The sequence below is a fragment of the Chrysemys picta genome, chromosome 1 (genome assembly GCF_011386835.1).
Source record: "Chrysemys picta bellii isolate R12L10 chromosome 1, ASM1138683v2, whole genome shotgun sequence".
Lineage (NCBI taxonomy): Eukaryota > Metazoa > Chordata > Testudines > Emydidae > Chrysemys > Chrysemys picta.
In genome coordinates this window covers 190,082,684-190,101,656 of record NC_088791.1, presented here as the reverse complement: position 1 = coordinate 190,101,656, position 18,973 = coordinate 190,082,684, and the positions used below count along the sequence as shown (strand labels likewise).

At 43.0% G+C, this 18,973-nt stretch overlaps 1 protein-coding gene across 5 annotated transcripts in view; it reads right to left on the bottom strand.

Annotated features, from left to right (window-relative positions):
* EVA1C (eva-1 homolog C) overlaps positions 1-18,973 on the bottom strand; it is a 69,460-nt gene that overhangs the window by 37,939 nt on the left and 12,548 nt on the right. For 4 of the 5 annotated variants that reach the window (XM_005283915.4, XM_042855759.2, XM_042855760.2 and 1 more), the window contains exon 2: positions 123-319. The exons of the other annotated variant lie outside the window; for it this stretch is intronic. In XM_005283915.4, coding sequence (XP_005283972.1) covers positions 123-319 — 197 coding nt within the window. The remainder of the gene's footprint in view (positions 1-122; positions 320-18,973) is intronic. 5 annotated transcript variants of the gene reach the window in all.

Here is an 18,973-nt window from a genome sequence, read left to right as displayed (position 1 = left end):
AAACATTGTGGAATTCACTTAACATTGTGAATACTTGGCATTTTCATAGAATATGGGTCACAAAACTGAAATCTGATCTAAAAACATTCTGCTTTTTAAAAATCATCTACAATATGTGATACCTGCAAAGTGGTAGACGCCACACAGTTTAAGGGGTCTTTCATCGCGGTTTCAGGCTGCTGTGTACTACACATTTGGTAATCTTGCCCGTAAAATGCTGATTGGACACTTATTGTTGAATGTCGAGGACACTGCAGGCTCAAACGATCGCCATCACAGGCATACACAGAGTGATTTTGCAGAAGTTTGGTTAGGTAACCTAGAAAATATTTAGCTATGTTACAATTAGTACAGGAAATGATAAACTCTTTAGGTAATATGAAAACCGTGGTCATCTTCTGGAAAGGGCATAAAATCAGGATTGTAAGCATGGCCATACCATATGACACTATGAGCTTATCAGCCTTTACAACCTAGTCAGGATCAGGCCTCAAAAATATCCCAGATGCTACAGGCAATCTTGTTGGTGATCCAGTAGGTGGCACCCTTCCCACTGAGTCAGTACTAAACCAATGCTCCAGTAGGGGGCACTGTGCTGCTGGAGATGCCATTTTTCAGATGAGGCTTGAAGCTAGGTTATGGCAACTTGTGGTCATTAAAGATCCCAAGGCACTTTCTCAAAAGTCCAAGGTGTTATTCCTCAGTTTTCTGATCTATTTCCCCCTGCAGTCTCAATTGGATAAGGTATTCTTTATTTCCTGTCCTAAACTGAGGTGTAATCTTACCGTACTCTTAAATGGTTGCTGTGGGGATTAGGGGTTTGGGTATAGGAAGGTGCTCTGGGCTGGGAGCGAGGGCTTCGGAGGGTGATCAGGGCTGGGGCGTGGGGAAGGACTCCGGCTGGGAGTACGATCTCTGAGGTGGGGCTGGGGATGAGGGGTTTGAGGTGCGGGAGGGGGTCAGAGGCGCAGACTCCAGGTGGCACTTACCTCAGGCTGCTCCCAGAAGCAGTGGCATGTTCCCCATCCAGCTCCTACACATGGGGTAGCCAGGGAGGCTCTGCATGCTGCCCCATCTGCAGGCACCACCCCTGCAGCTCCCATGGTTTCCAGCCAATGGGAACTGCGGAACCAGCGCTTGGGGTGGGGGCAGCGTGCCGAGCCCCCTGGCTGCCCCTACGCGTAGGAGCCGGAGGGGGGACATGCCACTGCTTCCAGGAGCTGCGCGGAGCCACAGCAGGCAGGGAGCCTGCCTTAGCCCTGCTGCGCTGCCCTCCGGACTTTTAATGGCCCAGTCAGCAGTGCTGACCAGAGCCACCAGGGTCCCTTTTCGACTGGGCGTTTTGGTCGAAAATTGGACACCCGGTAACCCTAGTCATAACAGCTGCATTTACCATGTGATTTCGGGTAATATGCATGACCATGTTCCCTACTGTCTTAAAATGCAACAAATTCCTATATTTTAAACCTTCTACATCACACATTTGAAAGTTAATGCATGTTCAGCACTCGTCACCCCTAAGTATTTTTCTTCTCACATTTAAATTTAAACAAAGAAAATGTTATAAAATAAAATTAGGGGAATAATTAAATGAAATGGCCAAGAAATCAGAACCACAGTTGTTGTTGTTTTTTTTTAAAAAAGAGTTGTTTGACTAATGCCCCATTTGCTACATTTAAAAATTATCTCTAATTATCTTCTGATTTAATTATCCAGTCTTAACACACCCTTATGTTGATGTGAATACAACAGTGGTATTTAAAGGAGCACTTGGAAGTTTGTAAGCCTAACATTTGAACTTTTATCTTTATATGGCCATGAAATTCTATATATTTGTTCCCTAAAAAAATCAAAACCTACAACCCCATAGCAACAAAATAGTACATATTCCTGATAAAAACATCTGCAACATTTTTAATAATGAGTGACCGCTTCCTGTGAGTTATTTGTTTTAAACTAGGAGAAACAGAATTTTAAAAATCAAACTAAATAAGACAACTGAGTCATTTTAATTCTTCAATACACAATTCAATTCTCTACAAACAACTTTTAAGAAGTTTCAGGGGGGAAACAGGAAATCCCTTACCATGATAACAGTTGAATACTGTATGTTAGTACAGTCTGATATTTCTTTCCACATTTAGATTTTTTGTTTTAAAATTAAGGTTGGTTGTTCATAGATGATGTACAGATTTGGTGAGTTTAGGCCACATCTAGCAGCTAGCCCCACTTTTTATGTTCTGGCCTACTTGGGAAATTTGAGAATGCCAGAATGTAACTGTTACAAAAAACCGACTACAATTCTGAATCTGCACCATTAAAGTTAGTGGGAGCTTTGTCACGGATGTCAGTGAATTTAGGATTAAGCCCTTGTAGAACTCCACTTGCAGCACTAAGTTTGGAATGAGAAGAAGGAAGTTTAATTATCAGCCCATTTTTTCACATGCTTATAAATCTGAAAATAATAACCCTTTGGGTTGAAAATGTTCATTCTTGTTACTAACTCAAAAGCATTTCTTTCTTTCTTTCTTTCTTTCTTTCTTTCTTTCTGCAAGTTTGGTAAAATTCAGTTTGGCCATTTTTGAGTTACCAGAGCACAACAAATGGTGGATTTTACACATTAAGAAAGTTACTCAGAAGCTTTCTGTGCTCTTATATCTCAAAAACAGCTTTATTTTAAAAGTTCACATTTGTCATGGCTCTAGATGTCAATAAACACACATGCCTAAGACATGATTAAAGAAGTCTGATTTAGGAATAACCAAATTATAAGTCTCAACAGAATGTGTTGAACAGGCACAATATATTACTTTGCCACAGTTTCTTTTAGGCATGGCACTGAGGTGTGAAACTGTAGATAAGTGGTTCTCAACTTCTGCATGTTGAGACCTCTCTCCCATTTAGCAACATGAGAAGGGCAGGGTGGTGACGTACCCCAGGTTGAGATCCCCTGCTTTTAATTTACCCACATGTTGTGAGTAGCTATCTGGAACAACACACACTGAAACAATGAGCATAATCATTCTGAGGCCTACCTGCACCGATGCCTTCCCTCTGTCTTTATTCATAGCTCTCCCTGTCCTTAATTCTGTTGATCTGCGTGCAAGGGCTTGTCTACATGGGGAAAGCTATTGCAAAATAAACAAGAGTGTGAATGTAAAGCTCAACAGCTACTCTGTACTAACTGCCCATGTGGACACATTTATTTTGCACTAAGAGTGCCATTTTGCAGTTTAGCTTAATCTACTTCCAAAACAGACTTGGAGGTGGATTAAGCTAAAGTATAAAAAGAAACTTTTAGTGTAAATAAGAGTGGCCGTATAAGCAGCTATTGCAGAATAATTATTCCTCAAAAACTATTCCAGGTGATTTCCCACGTAGACAAGCCCTCAGTTCAAAGATCATGTGCTCCAGGGCTTTGTGCTCCAGCGTGAACTAAAAAGAGCGTGAGGAATTTTAAATTTCCAACATTGAAGCCCAACTGAAAAATCTGTTCAAGTGTCCATAGCTCCTGGAGGCCTCCTCATCTTAGTCTGTGCAGAGAAGAGAGAAGAAAGAGCCCGACTAGACCCGCCCTTCAAGGAAGTGGAAGGAAAGATGACGCACCAGAGAAGATGTAAAGAAGATTCCCCATCCTCTCTGGGAGAACTGATAGAAAAACATCTTCTGCTTCTGGGTCCCCTCCATTCCACAGAAGGAACTGGGGAACAGACTCTCAGGCCTGGTCCATGCCTAAAACTTAGGTCAACCCAGCTATATCACACAGGTCTGTGAAAAATTGCATGCCCTGTGTGATGTAGTTAGGACAATTTAACCCCTGCTTTAGAAGCAGCAAGGACAACAGAATAATTTTTCCATCGCTGTAGTAAATGTCTACATACACTACAGCACTGTACCATTGTAGCACTTGTAGGGTAGACATATCCTTATAAGCCAGACACACAAGCTAGGGCCAGCCCAGCACTAAGACAACTTACTCACACTTCTTTAAGGAGATTAAGCAGAGGGATGGATCTGGATGTGTATCTGCCTGTTAATACAATGAGTCGATTTGGGGAAGAAAGGGTATGTGTAGAAAAAGGATTTATGTGCTTGTGCAGTGAGGTGTGAGAGATTATTGAGAGAGGAGAGAATGAACATAGGGCCAGGAGGGAAAGCACACAGTGCAAGGAATGAGAGGAAGGGGTGGAAAGGAAAGAACCAACAATCAGAGGAAAAATAATACACCATGATATAGTAAAGAAGAGGCAAAAAGTGACTAAAAGGAACAAGAAACAAAAGAGACTTAGTATGGGATTTTATTATTATTATTAAATAGTTTAATGTCAAATTATTACAGTAAATAGACATAACGGCATGATACTATATGCACCTGGCCTGGGGTTTTCAAAGAGCCCTAAAATATTCATAACTCCCCCAGATTTTCAATAGGAGTTCAGTGCTGATCTCCCTTAGGGTCTTTGAAAATCCCAGCCACTGCTACCATCTATCTATCATGTGCCCATTCACTAGAAATACACAAATAGTTCTAGGAGACTGAGGACAGCTAATGAGTCCTTATCTGGTAGATTATCTGTGAGACACACAGAAGATGTTGTTACCTAGACTATCCACTCTCACCAATCTGCTTCTTTTGAAAAACATTCTGAAAAGGTGAGAACACTGAAGCCATGTTGCATTTTCTGTACTCTATATGAGTACATCTGTAACTGTGCCTTAGTGGGTCACAACTGAGAATGCCAAATTCAGGACGAACTGCTGAGAAATAGGGCAGATACAGCCCAAGACTAGTGGCTAATCCCCCATAGGATACACCAAACCAGCCACAAAAGTAAACTTCTGTTTCACCACACTGGCTAACAAGAAGTCATAAAAGCAGTTTTCTTGGGCATTCCAGTTCTTATATCACCACCAAAAACACTGGATTCAGAGATGAGTGGTTCTTTACAACCAGTCTCATCAAATAAAAGGTTTTTCTGATCCAAAAGGATCAGCCACACACCCAGGTCAATATATAACTTAGATCTTATCCAAAAATCATGCTGATGCCAATCCTTTAGTATCTAAAATCTAAAGGTTATTCATAGAAGAAAGAAAGAAAGATGAGAGTTAAAATTGGTTAAAAGAATCAAATGCATACAATGCTAATAAGCGATGGTCACATAAACACTATACCAGAAACCTAGTGACCGCTATACTTACCTACATGCCTCCAGCTTTCATCCAGACCACATCACACTATCCATTGTCTACAGCCAAGCTCTAAGATACAACCACATTTGCTCCAATCCCTCAGACAGAGACAAACACCTACAAGATCTCTATCAAGCGTTCTTAAAACTACAATACCCACCTGCTGAAGTGAAGAAACAGATTGACAGAGCCAGAAGAGTACCCAGAAGTCACCTACTACAGGACAGGCCCAACAAAGAAAGTAACAGAACACCACTAGCCGTCACCTTCAGCCACCAACTAAAACCTCTCCAGCACATCATCAAGGATCTACAACCTATTCTGAAGGATGATCCCTCACTCTCACAGATCTTGGGAGACAGGCCAGTCCTCGCTTACAGACAGCTCCCCAACCTGAAGCAAATACTCACCAGCAACCACATAACAAAAACACTAACTCAAGAACTTATCCTTGCAACAAAGTCCGTTGCCAACTCTGTCCACATATATATTCAAGGGACACCATCATAGGACCTAATCACATCAGCCACACCATCAGGAGCTTGTTCACCTGCACATCTACCAATGTGATATATGCCATCATGTGCCAGCAATGCCCCTCTGCCATGTACATTGGCCAAACCAGACAGTCTCTATGCAAAAGAATAAATGGACACAAATCAGATGTCAAGAATTATAATTTTCAAAGACCAGTTGGAGAACACTTCAACCTCTCTGGACACTCAATTACAGACCTAAAAGTTGCAATTCTTCAACAAAAAAACTTCAAAAACAGACTCCAATGAGAAACTGCAGAACTGGAATTAATTTGCAAATTGGACACCATTAAATTAGACTTGAATAAAGACTGGGAGTGGATAGGTCATTACACAAAGTAAAAACTATGTCTCCATGCTAATTTTTCCCCTACTGTTACTCACACCTTCTTGTCAACTGTTTGAAATGGGCCATCCTGATTATCACTACAAAAGTTTTTTTTCTCCTGCTGATAATAGCCCACCTTAATTAATTAGTCTCATTAGAGTTGGTATGGCAACCCCCATTTTTTCATGTTCTCTGTGTGTGTGTATATATAGCTTCCTACTGTATTTTCCACTGCATGCATCCGATGAAGTGGGTTTTAGCCCACAAAAGCTTATGCCCAAATAAATTTGTTAGTCTCTAAGGTGCCACAAATACTCCTCGTTCTTTATGCTGATACAGACTAACACGGCTACTACTCTGAAACCTGTCAAATGCATACAGTAATTGCAAAGTTCTTGGCTCAGGCTTGTAGCAGTTATGGAATAAACTGCTGAATTAATAAGTCTCTGGTTGCTTCCAAATCATTGGAAGGACCTCAGTCCATTGGTTAGAATGCTCCCATTAGTATAGTCCAGAGGATTGGGCAAGAAAGAGGCAAAATAGAGGGATTTCCAGGGCCATTTATATTCTCTGCCATGTGGAGGAAAACCCATTGTTTTAAACAAAAACCTCAACCCAGCTAGTGGAGAATCACAGGTGATCAGATAGTGTTTGGAGTCACATGGCAAGTCACATGTTCATGCCCAATTTCACTCAGTCATTTCAGGAAGCCATTACCTATATTCCAGACAGCACATTTACAGGACAGTCCACTCAGTGTAGATAGGCGCCTCCCATGGTCCATTATGAGTTAAGTGTCCTTTTGATGGGCCACTCTATTTGAATAGTCCCTCCAAGACGTGCTGGCTAACTACTTCCTGGGCATTAACCCAAGAGCAAACATTTGAAATCCAGGTATAGAGCTAATATTCATAACTTCAAATACAAAAATGATACATGGATACAGATAGCATAATCATAACCAGCAAATCATAACCTTTTTATAGATATCTTACATGCCACATTTTGTACAAGATTTGTTGCAAATATATAATAGTGGTTGCAACATGACAACATGAGTGTTAACGACTGGTCCAGTGACATGTTGTGGGTCAGAGCTCTAAGGAGCAACTTCCACTGTGACTGTTAGTCAGGGAGAGTAAATGATATTGTAAACATAATGATTCTAAGATTTTTAAAACTAGGAACCTACAATTAGGCTCCTATGGTCCAGATCGTCAAAGGTATTTAGGTGCCTAACTCCCAAGGATTTCAATGGGAGTTAGGTGCCTAAATACCTTTGAGCATCTGGGCTCTACTTTAATATTAGACGGAGCTGGACAACATTTACCAAAGTTTAATTTTGTCATTTTTCATCAAAATTTGAAATGGAAAAAATTGGGGGGGGGGCAAATTTTTATTATTTTCGGTGTATTTTTCAACCAACTCTGAGATAGTCAAATTCTTTTTAGTATCAAATTTCATCAACATCTTTAATTTCCATGACCATTTTTTCCAAAATTTGCATGAATTATTTTAAAACATTTTTTTAATCAGCCCTGTTTGACTGATTTTCAAAAATGCTGACTGCAACTCACCAAAGGTTCCTCTATGGAAGGGAGGCCTGCGAGACGTTTGAGCCTGTTCATTTGTTTTTCCTTTCCTTTGTTCCTTTTCTCCTAAGCCCTGGAAGGAGCAAGCTCCGGCGGACCCCAACCAGAGGGCTGAGTTTCCATTTCCAGACCTGGATGACAAGAGGCTGAGTACAGGACCCCATCGAATCCCAGGGAGGTGTGGTGGAGGGAGTATGCCCATGAGAGTCCCACTGACTTTCAGTGAGGTTTAGGCTCCTCAGTGCTTTGATCACTTTTGTAAATGAGAGTTAGGTTTCTAAGGCACAAAAGCGCTTTTGAAAATATTAACCTATATTTATGTAGGGATTCACCTAACTACTGAAATGCAGCCACCCCTGAGACACATGAAAAAAGTTACTAACAATTGCACCTCTAGAAAGACAGGAATTATAATATTAAAGAGTGTTACACACTCAAAAAGATATTCTCATATGCTGAAAACTTCTAAGTCATCAAGTTTCCTTGATTTGTCATCTCTTTACCCACTAAAAATAGCCAACAGTCTTGCTTTGGTATTTTCTGAAGTTTTATTCCCCTAGTTTTGTTAATTTTGACTTTTTTTCACCCTTAGAACTCACTAAGGGCGCAATTTTGCTTCCATTGAAAGCTCCATTGACTTCAGTTTGAGCAGAATCAGAGCCTATGGTAGAAAACCCCTGGTGAGAAACAAATCAAGCCTCTATATTTAATTGCCCTAGGGATAGATTTCATAAGGGAATAGATGGCTTATAGAAGAGATATGAGACCCTTCACATCTAGGTCACAGCATCAAATCTAATGTAGGTTAATAGCCAGCAAAAGCCATTGCTATCTTCTGGCTGTGTGGTGGCTTATGTGAAATGATTTGGCATTCTTCATCTAATTCCTAAGGACAAACATCTGAACTGACACCTTTGTTGGCAATCTCAGCATACCGGCCAAGGGATGTAGGGACATGAAGACTCAACTACCCTCTCATGACTAGAATTGGTAAGTCCAGAAAAAGTCTGAGGCATGGGGGAGTTTGCACTGTCTTTACTGTAAGGTAAACAGAGGGCATGAGTCTAGGGTGACCAGACTTCCCGATTTTTGCTTGTTTGTCCCGATGTTTGGTTGGGACACTGGACAAATAAACAATTTTGCCCTCCGCTCCAGCGCACAGGCAGAGCCCGAAGGGGCTCTGCCTCCCCCCACCCCGACTCCGTCCCCTGCTGCCCCCATTAGATCCCTCCCCAAATCCCCGCCCCAGCCCCGCCCCCTCGGATCCCAATCCGGGCCTGGGGAGGAGACACCCCTGTGCAGCAGCCTGGGCGCATGGGCCATGGCCGGCCAGGGCCGGGAGCGCTGCAGTGCAGCATGGAGGCTGCTCCAGCCCTGCAGCCCACGGGGCAGCGCAGGGGGTCAGGGGGCAGCGCAGAGCGGGCAGGGCCCGGGTGGGCGGCGCAGCCCGGGGGCGTGGGCCGCCCGCCAGAGACACATGGCGGAGAGGGGCTGTGGGGGCGAGACTTGTCCCAGGCGGGGCGGCCGGCGGACAGGGGCAAGGAGCCGGCCGGGGTCCACCGAACCGATAAACTTCCCCGCTGCTGCTGGGGAGCCCTGCGCCTCTCCCGCTTGGCTGCACTCCAGTGGCTCGCCCTGCCGGGAAGGAGCCACTGGTGTGCAGCCAAGCGGGAGAGGCGCAGGGCTCCCCGCCGGCAGCGGGACACGCCACATGCGCCCTGGGCGGGCAGCTCCGCAGGGAAGGCAGCGTGCCCCCGGCCCCTGCAAAACTGCTTTTTTTTTTGTTGTTGCTCCGCCGCCATTTTTTTTTTTGCTCCGCCCCCCGCCTCCCCACTGCGTCCCGATATTTCATCCCTGTGATCTGGTCACCCTACATGAGTCTGCCAGGCTGTCAGTCTGGCATCTCCCATAGCACCAAAGACATGGGGTGAAATTCTGACCCTGTTGAAGTCAATGGGAGCTTAGGCATTTACTTCAGGAAGCCTAGGATTTCACCCCATCATTGCAGCCCCTCCCTTGTGTGAGCTGTCCTTTTCAGGTCAGCGAGGCTGCTCACATGAAAAAGTGTTTTCAGGATCAGGCTCTACATTCTCTTTTAAAACATTCTCGTTAAACAAGAGCTTTTCTCTACTCAAACTGTACAAAAATGAAGTATCTTCCCTGCCTGAGACACTTCTCTGTGGGCCCAATGCCAAAAGGTGCTGAGGCCTCCTGAGAGGTGCTGGGCTTGTACTGAGGATAGGCCAAATTCTCATTTACAGTGTGGCTTCTTTGCACCACTCTAATATTGTAAAGGGGCCTTAAATGTAATTTACTGCTACTTTACGGACTTTTTACACTACCAGTGTGGTGTAAAGGAGCCATAGTGTGAATGAATACCTGGCCCAACATGCATCGTGGATGCTCAACACCATGAAAGGTTTGGTCCCAGAGTGTGATCATTTCAATTCTTTAGGTTTTAAGTTACTTGGAACCAAATGTGCTGTGTACAAAACAGCCCAGTATTCCCTAAAGAATATTAGTGACGGTGTGATTTGGATGAGTTCCCTGGCATCTTAACTGCACCTTTGATCCTGCAAATTCCTAATCCAGTATCTAAGCACCTTTCTGCAACAACCACAACTATTCAGTTCTCAAAATGCTTTTTTAAAAATCTGCTCTGATTTTATATAAGCAGGTGCATTTCACTCAGAAAATAATGTTAAAGGGCCTGACACAAAAAGAAATCGTGCTCTCCAGCCTTCAAAGTGGCATTTAAAATGCTTGTATATTTGCACACAATAAAGGATAAAAATAGTCATGGAAATTGGCTGCTAACCTTTGATAAGAAAACTGGTGACGTACTGGTATCTGGATTGTTTTACTCACATGGTAGACTATGTAGACGTGCATTTTTATTATTACACAGAGTACTACACACACAGCCTTTCACCTCTTAGAGGGCTATACTGAGACTGAATGTTTCGCCTTGTGTAAGGAGGGGTGGTGCACACAGCAACCCTGGGAAGGGATGGTGATTCAGAAAGCCACAATTATCTCCCTGCTTCTCCTTAACTCCAGGAGGAAATAAGTCACTGCAGTCCTTTACAAAGTGCAGCATACCTCCCCCTCATGCTGACTCAGTTCCACTGATTTGTGCCTGGGGGGCATGGCTCTGCGCACTTTCCATCCACTGGCTCATGGAGGAGACTAACAGTCCCAGGAAAGTATCAGAGGGGTAGCCGTGTTAGTCTGAATCTGTAAAAAGCAACAGAGGGTCCTGTGGCACCTTTGAGACTAACAGAAGTACTGGGAGCATAAGCTTTCGTGGGTAAGAACCTCACTTCTTCAGATGCAAGAAAGAAGTGAGGTTCTTACCCACGAAAGCTTATGCTCCCAGTACTTCTGTTAGTCTCGAAGGTGCCACAGGACCCTCTGTTGCTATTCCCAGGAAAGCTGCTGTCTCCCAGGCGGACCATGCAGACAGTAGCAGTTTCCAATTGCTTCCTTCAACTTCCCCAGGAAGTGTGACTTCATAACACCTCTAATGCAGGCCTGTGCCTCAGTGACAAAATGTGCTTCTATATTGTTTACATAATCCTGTGCAGAGACCAATTTTCCTAAAGGCAACTACTCCTACCAAAGGGCAATGTCAGATTAGAAAAAATGTCCTTATCTCTCTAACTAATAACAGCTGGAATTATTCAGAGAGAGATCATTTTAGCAATTGAATGGACTTGCCAGTCTTTATGATGTCTGTTTACTTTTTTGCAGTTCTCTGCGCTGGGACAATGAACATAGGCAACTAGTCAGTTTCACGTTGCTTTAGAGTCAAGTTGTTTAGGTTTGGGTTCTGATACAGGCTCTGCAGTGTTGTCTGAATTATTACAAACATTACAGGGGAATGTTTATTTGTGTTACAAGATGTCTCTTTTTTGTTTAATATGATGGAAGTATTTCTATTGGTCGTATGTTCTATAAAAGTATATTTTAAAAACTCATCTAAACTGGGAGCCATAGCCAACCTGACGGGGATAGTATTGCAGAACCCGAGCATACAAAACTCACAAGTCAGGCCCCCAAAATCATGAGATATGCTTAAAAATCAAGATTTTAAAAAATAATAAATGTTGGGTTCTTTTGATTTGTCTCCTGGTTTTTGAGACATCAGGGTTCACATTTTCAAGGTTTTTTCTGAAACATGAGAGCTAGAAACGTCCTTTTCCTCCCTCTCCCTTCCCCCCGCCCACAAATGAAAGTAGAAATTCCTATGTAATAACATGACTCCCGCAGCTGGGGCTTTAAGGAAAATGATTTTCCCATTGGCTCAAAGCATACAGTTATAAGCATTATATGGGCTACACTGTGTATAAAGTAACTTAAAAATCTGTACAAACCTACTCAGAAGTTAAGCCTGAATCACAGCATCATAAATTGATTTATAGGTTCAAAGATTTTTAAGATCCGATGGAACCATTGTGATCATCTAGTGTGACCTACTGCGTAACACAAGTCAGTAACTGAATGCAACTTTTTACTAGGACTCAAAAGGCATATGTGAAATCCAAGCTGAATCCTTTCTTCCAGAATTGACCAGCTTAGTTACAGTGTCCACCGTGTTGACAAAGAACTCTGACTAAAATTCACTACATAGATAAAGCATGAAATACATGCAGATTGAGCTACAGTATTATGCTATTAATTATTATTATTATTAATTATTTTTACCATAGCACTTAGGAGCTCTAATCATGAACCATGACCCCATTGTGCTAGGCTCTGTACAAACATAACAAAAAGATATCCATGCCCCATAGAGTTTACAGTCTAAGTATACAATTAGAGATAACAGCTGGATTCAGACAGATGAGGGAGCACAAATAAATAATGACACAGTATTGACCAGCATGAAAAGGTGTGGTTTTAGCACACCAGCAACCTAACCATTGTCCAGTTTTTTGTAGGCATCACGGCAAAGGAGAGTTTTAAGGAGGGATTTGAAGGGGGACAATGAGGTAGCTTTGTGAATATTTATGGGGAGCACCTCCGAAGCAAAAAGGGCAGCATGGGAGAAAGCACAAAGGTGCTCGTTTGACAATGTAACAAGTCAGCAGTGAAGGCTGTTATTATCGGGTGAGTGGAGGCAAGCATCGACACCATGATGATGGATGAGATGATGGATGGGGGGACTGATTGTGAAGAACCTTGAAAAAGACAACAAGCAGCTTATGTTTGATGCAATTGACAAGGGGGAGCCAGTGGAGGGATTCAAAGCAACGGACTAGGAAAACCATCCAAAGGTGGCAGAAGGTCGCTTTGAAATGGGAAGGGTGGAGGTGCACATGGAAACCTAAATGTACTAACATGGGGAGCGGGGAGACTCAGAGGGAGTGGGAGAAAGTTGGGATGTCGGGGAATGTTAGGATGGGTGCTCCGTGGGGGAGAGGGAGACAGTCGGGGTGCCAGGGATAGGAGGGGGAGCAGGGTGGTGCTCTGCACGGCATGTGAAGGGAGCTACTGAAGATTTGGAGGAGGGAGACAGCTGGCACCAGGTTGGGAAGAAGGATCTTGGGGATTTGGGCCAGGGGTAGTTGCTCCCAGCCCTGGCCTGATCACCCCGGTTCCTACCTGCTCCCCAGGCCAAGCCCGGGTGCTGCAACAGCTGCTATAGCCCCCCCAGTCACACTCTTGCCTCCACATCCAGCAGTCTCAAAGCTCCACCTGACCTGAGCCATGTTGAGCTTGAGCTGACGGCTAGACATCCATGAGGGGATATCTGAGAGAGAGGCCTCTGGTGTATTGAGGACTGTGTTGAAATTGCAAGCTATCACTGTAAGAGTGTGAGGAATGAATGAAGGGTTCCTGGTCCTGCTTGCAGGCTAGGGAACTCTGTGGTGAAGTGTGTGATCTGGGAGCAGCAATCAGTCTGCAGCCAGACAGCTGAGTTGGTTTAGGGAGCAGCATGCTTTGATGCTCTTTGTTTTTGGGTTCTCTTATGTTACCTGCATTCTAAGAAATAAAGCAGTGTTACACTTTTGTGAGCAGTATTTTTTTTGTTTGGCTTTTCTGTGTGTATGCTGTGAACGTAACTAGGCCAAGATTTTAATTTGGACAGAAGGAGACAATTCTGAAGTAGAGAGGTAGATCTAGAAGTTAGCATAGAGATGGTAGTTAAATTTGTGTTTACAAATAAAATGACCAGCGATAAGGTTTGGAGGAAGAAGAAAAGAGGACCAAGATCAGAGCCTGTGGAATCCCCACAGACAACTGGAAGGTAGATGAGGAGGATCCTCCAAAGAATATGCTGAATGAGTGACTAGAGAGGTGAAAGGAGAACCAGGAAAGGACAGAGTTATACAAGCCAAGAGAACAAGATGTCAAGAAGAGCATGGTTGATGATGTCAAAGGCGGCTGGCATGTCAAGGAGAATGAAGGTGGGGTACTGGGTCTGAGCTTTAGCTAGGAAGAGATCATTAGAGATTTGGCAAGTTGGCCCCTCACTGTCACTTCTTATTGTAAAGAGGACATGGCACTGATCAACCATAAAGACAATCCCAGCCCCAAAACACCAACCTTGCTTAAATAGAATTAAGACTGTAAATAGATCTCTCAATTTAAAATAACATTCTTAGAATGCTGTAGCAGTTAATTTAAAAAACTCTGAAAGTCAGGAAATTCAGGGAGAATTTTATTTTTAAGTTTGAAGGTCTGGAAATTGGAATGTTGTAGTTTACAAATGTAAACATCAGAATGTCTGGAAATACTCACAACTCCAGTGCATCATAAAATAGCACAAATACTGTAATTGACAATACAAAGCATTGGAATTCATTAGTTTGTTCTTATCCAGAACAATATCATTCCATTTGGGATTAATTCACCTCTGTTTAGGTGGCCAGCATAAGACCTGTGCACCACTTATCTCTCTTGAAATAAGGTTAAAGTGATGCATAAGCTTTGCGCAGGCCCACTGCACTGGGGTGCATTTCACCCTTAATGAAGAATGGCACTGTCAGAGCATAATCATGAGCTCTGAGGATAATACCTGGCACATATTAAAAGTAATCTGTTTACTAATAGAATGCCTTTTTATCAAGAATGTATTCTGCAAACATTTATTTTTAGAGCCTGAATATGAAAGGCCCACAGCATTTAGCAGCTCTCTGAATCAGGCCTTTATATAAGTTTATTATATTGGCTATAATTCATAGTTCAATGTAGCTTGATTAGCATAGTAATTTGTTCTCTGTTTTTTAAGAGATGCTAATTCATTTCAGATCAAAATAGACTGAAATACCACACATATTATTGCTGGAGTCCCGAAAAGCTAATCCATTTTATAAATCTCCATCAGCCCCTGCAGTTTTTCCAAGAATTGTGCCAACAGCCAGTAAAAATTGTATGGGTAGGATCGACAGATTCAGGAGAGGAGAACTCTCCCAGTGATGATTAAGCCACTGATAAACTCTACTACAACTGAGATATTAGTCAGTTCTTGAAGAATTATCTCTGGACACTTGCGATTTCATGGGTGATTTTTTAGCAATAGCTACCCAGCAACATTTCCATTATTGATAGGTAGAGAGACAGGATGAAATCCAGGCCCCATTGAAGTCAATGGCAAAACTCCCATTAACTTCAAAGGGGCCAGGATTTCTCCCACTAAGTTACCAGAAAGTGACTGATTCTCAGCTGGCCTGCAGTGGCAACTGCTGCCCCACAAGGAACACTGCAGGGCTATTTAGCAGTGTTAGATTAATCGATTAATATTGCTCCAAGAATTATAATTTCTCTACAGGCTGCTTGACCATTTCTGGTGGCTCTATCCAGCTAACAGCAAAGACTATGTACTGCAGCTTCATCCCTTTGCAGTGCTGAAATGAAAGTGGCTAAGGTTTACTTGGCTCGTTTTCACTGTGCTACGATACAGTACTATTGTAGCATACAGTGATCTCCACTCATGATGTCACAACACCGTTTTCAGAGAAAGCTAATCTTCGTTACAACAAAACAAAGGATTTAAGGTGAAATTTGAAGTGGGGAAGTCATTCGAGGGGATGAATGAGGGGAAAAGGGCCATAAAAGGGGCAGCATAAATGAATGAGTGATTCCCTACCTGTGGAGGTAAGAGAGAGGAAGACAATAGTGGAAGAGATGAGTGAAATAGACAGGAAATAGGCAAGCAAACATAGAGAGATAGCATAATACATGTCCATGGAGAGACAATATACATTGGATTTAGAAAAAACTACAAAGCCATCAGAAATGACAGAGGGTTAGGTTGTTACACAGTGTTCCTGCTTCCTGGAGTGAGAAAGTCATTTGGCTGCAGAGTTCTGGACACCTGAAGTTTGAAGAAGAAGCATTTAGGAAGAATGTAAAAGAAGGAACAATCATACTCAAGAAATTAGAGGACTGATTTTCAGACTGAGATTATGTGTTCAAGTGCATGACATCTTACGGCAGACACTACCACATACACATGTGTAAATCAAAGACTTGAGCGTGTGCACTGGATAGCTATATGGATAGTTGCCATTTAACTCTGTGGGCATGAAAATCCCTGCTTTTGTGCATGCACATGCTTGTTGTATATATGCAAAGTAGGTGGCAATTGAGCAGGCTGAAACTGGCATGCAATCTTGGTCTGAAAATCAAGAGGGAAAGAAAGTTGGGGTTAGAGACGGCTTCAAGGTTTCTGCCCATCAAAGCAAAGTTAAGGTTCTGGTTAAGGACAGTGATGTCTTCATATTGATCTAGATAGAGCCTAGCATGTTGTAGGCACTGCTGCAATACAGATAATATATATTAATAACAATAATAAAAGATAACAGTCAGGCACATAGAGGAACTGAGTGTGTAGTGTAAAACCTCCCCCCCCCCCGAATTAAAAAGAACCAGTTATAGAAGTAGGCTTTATGCAAGAAGAGAGTGCTGGAGATGGCAGCAGTGTGTCCAGTGATAAAAGAAAGCTTTGTCTAGTACAGGTTTGGCAGGTAAAATGGGAATGCTCCTCTCATCCGCTCTGTTTCCAGGAAAAAAAATTAGTAGTGGCAGACATAAAGGGCCTGATTCATCTCTCACTTATGCCAGTGTAGATCAGTTTTACACTGGTACAGGTGGGAAAGTGAGAGGAGAATCAGGATCTATATGTGTACATTAACTCTTTTGATTGTGATGTATGCAGCGAGGGACCTTCCTTCTCATTGCCTATAAATTAGCTAATATTCTTCACAAAGGGACCTCTCAGCTAGCAAAGAGTCAATGTAACTCTTATTAGTCCATCACCCAGGTGTTCTTTAAGCTCTTTCTATAGATATAGAGGGTTCTCTTTAATAGTAATGCTTAGGACAGAGGGGAAAGTCCTCCATGAAAAACATTACTTCCAGGAATTCAGAGCAATCCGATTTGTCTGTTCCATAATTTGCTTCTTTCTTCCCCCAAGTTCCCCAAAGCAGTTTTCCAGGATGCATAGTTCAAGTCACCCTAAAAAGTCTTAGTCTAATAATCTTATTCAATGGTAATCTTCTTTGGAAAGGGACCTTGTCTACTCCACATTCTGTACAGCACTGAGCATAATGCCAGAGTGCCCACTTTGCTAGATTTTATTTTTGCATATACTCATTAGCTTTACTTATGTTTTCCCATTTCCTTAGTTTTTCAGATACGATTCTTTCCCCCGCCTCTCCACAACTTGCAACATGGAGCTAACTCTATCATTTTGTTTTCACTGTGGATTGTAAACATTTCTGGAATCCCTATGGAGTCCCCCAGAGCTGCGTGGGTTGGAGATTCCCATTCCCACAGTGGCAGCATGAGAGGCTGTGCTGTCACGCAAGGGAAAGAATGCTTGTATAATCATCTTATTTTTAATTTTAGGCATTGTGCCATCAGTTGGTGTTATCTTAACCCTTTGTAATGGGCAGATGTTCGCTTTGAAAGCACAATGGTAAACTGGTGACCACAGAATTCTCTGTTCTCAGATGTCTAGTCCAGAACTCAGCAGAGGTGCAACCAGCAAATGCTAGTTCCAGATCTTAAGTTCTGACTCTGTTGCTTTGTTAGGACCAGATCCTGAGTGTTTTGCCATTGACCTCAATGAGAGCTGGAGGAGCAGGCCTTTCATAAGCAAATATTAAAAATAAGTGTTTTACCATAGGTGCAGCAATCCAAGTAGACTCTAGTGATGAAGATTATAGTCACTAGCTACAGTAAAATATTTTATCAACATGCATTTTCCTAAAGGAAAACACTTATTTTCCTTTATTTCATGAACATGTCTTGTGGATCATAATTATCTGACATATCATAACTCTGATTACATGTCAAACTTCAATGGCCAAATTCATCATGGGGTGACTCCATTGAAGCCAAAATAGAGGACCCAATGGAGTTACATCAGGAATGAACTTGCCTCAAGACCTCAATCTTACCCTCCAGTATATGAGGGCAGTAGCTCTGGCTAGAACTCTGGTAAATAAAAGATGAAAGAAATACATAGCTGGTGACATGATCTTCTGAAGACTGAGGAAGGGGGCAACCATGTCCAGGAGATAGCAGGAAACCACTACACCCCAAAGATTTTAAGTAGGTGGATCCTAGAGTCTGGAGGAAATTTGGGTTTGTAAACTTGAATCTCCATGCAATCTTGTGGGGGTCAATCCCTCAAGAAACACAATGCAGGGTTCAGTTTGCAAACACCATTGTGAACGAAACCCTGTGGGGTTTAAACAGTCCTAGTTTATATCTGACCCTCTAAAATTCACATGACATAGGATCACATGAGTTAGAGGTGAGGAATGGGATCACTTAATCCATTCCCTTGCAAGGGTGGCCTACAATCCCCCCAGCAGAGGAGATGTCAGTTAACAGTACACTAGATCAGTGTTTCCCAAACTTGAGACGCAGCTTGTTTAGGGAAAGCCCCTGGCGGGCAGGGCCAGTTTGTTTACCTGCCGCGTCCACAGGTCCGGCCGATCATGGCTCCCAGTGGCCGCGGTTTGCCGCTCCAGGCCAGTGGGGGCAGCGGGAAGCGGCGCGGCCGAGGGCTGTGCTGGCCACCGCTTCCTGCCGCCCCCATTGGCCTGGAGCAGCGAATTGTGGCCAGTGGGAGCCATGATCGGCCGAACCTGCGGACGCGGCAGGTACACAGACTGGCCCTGCCCGCCAGGGGCTTTCCCTAAACAAGCGGCGTCTCAAGTTTGGGAAACACTGGGCTAGATCAAGGCCGAAAAGCTATCTTCATGGCTGGATTACTTTCATTAGCGCGGCAATTGGCTTCTCATTTTTTTACTCAATTCAACTTTAGGTTGGATAAACTGAAAGACCAAAAATTCTGCTATGGT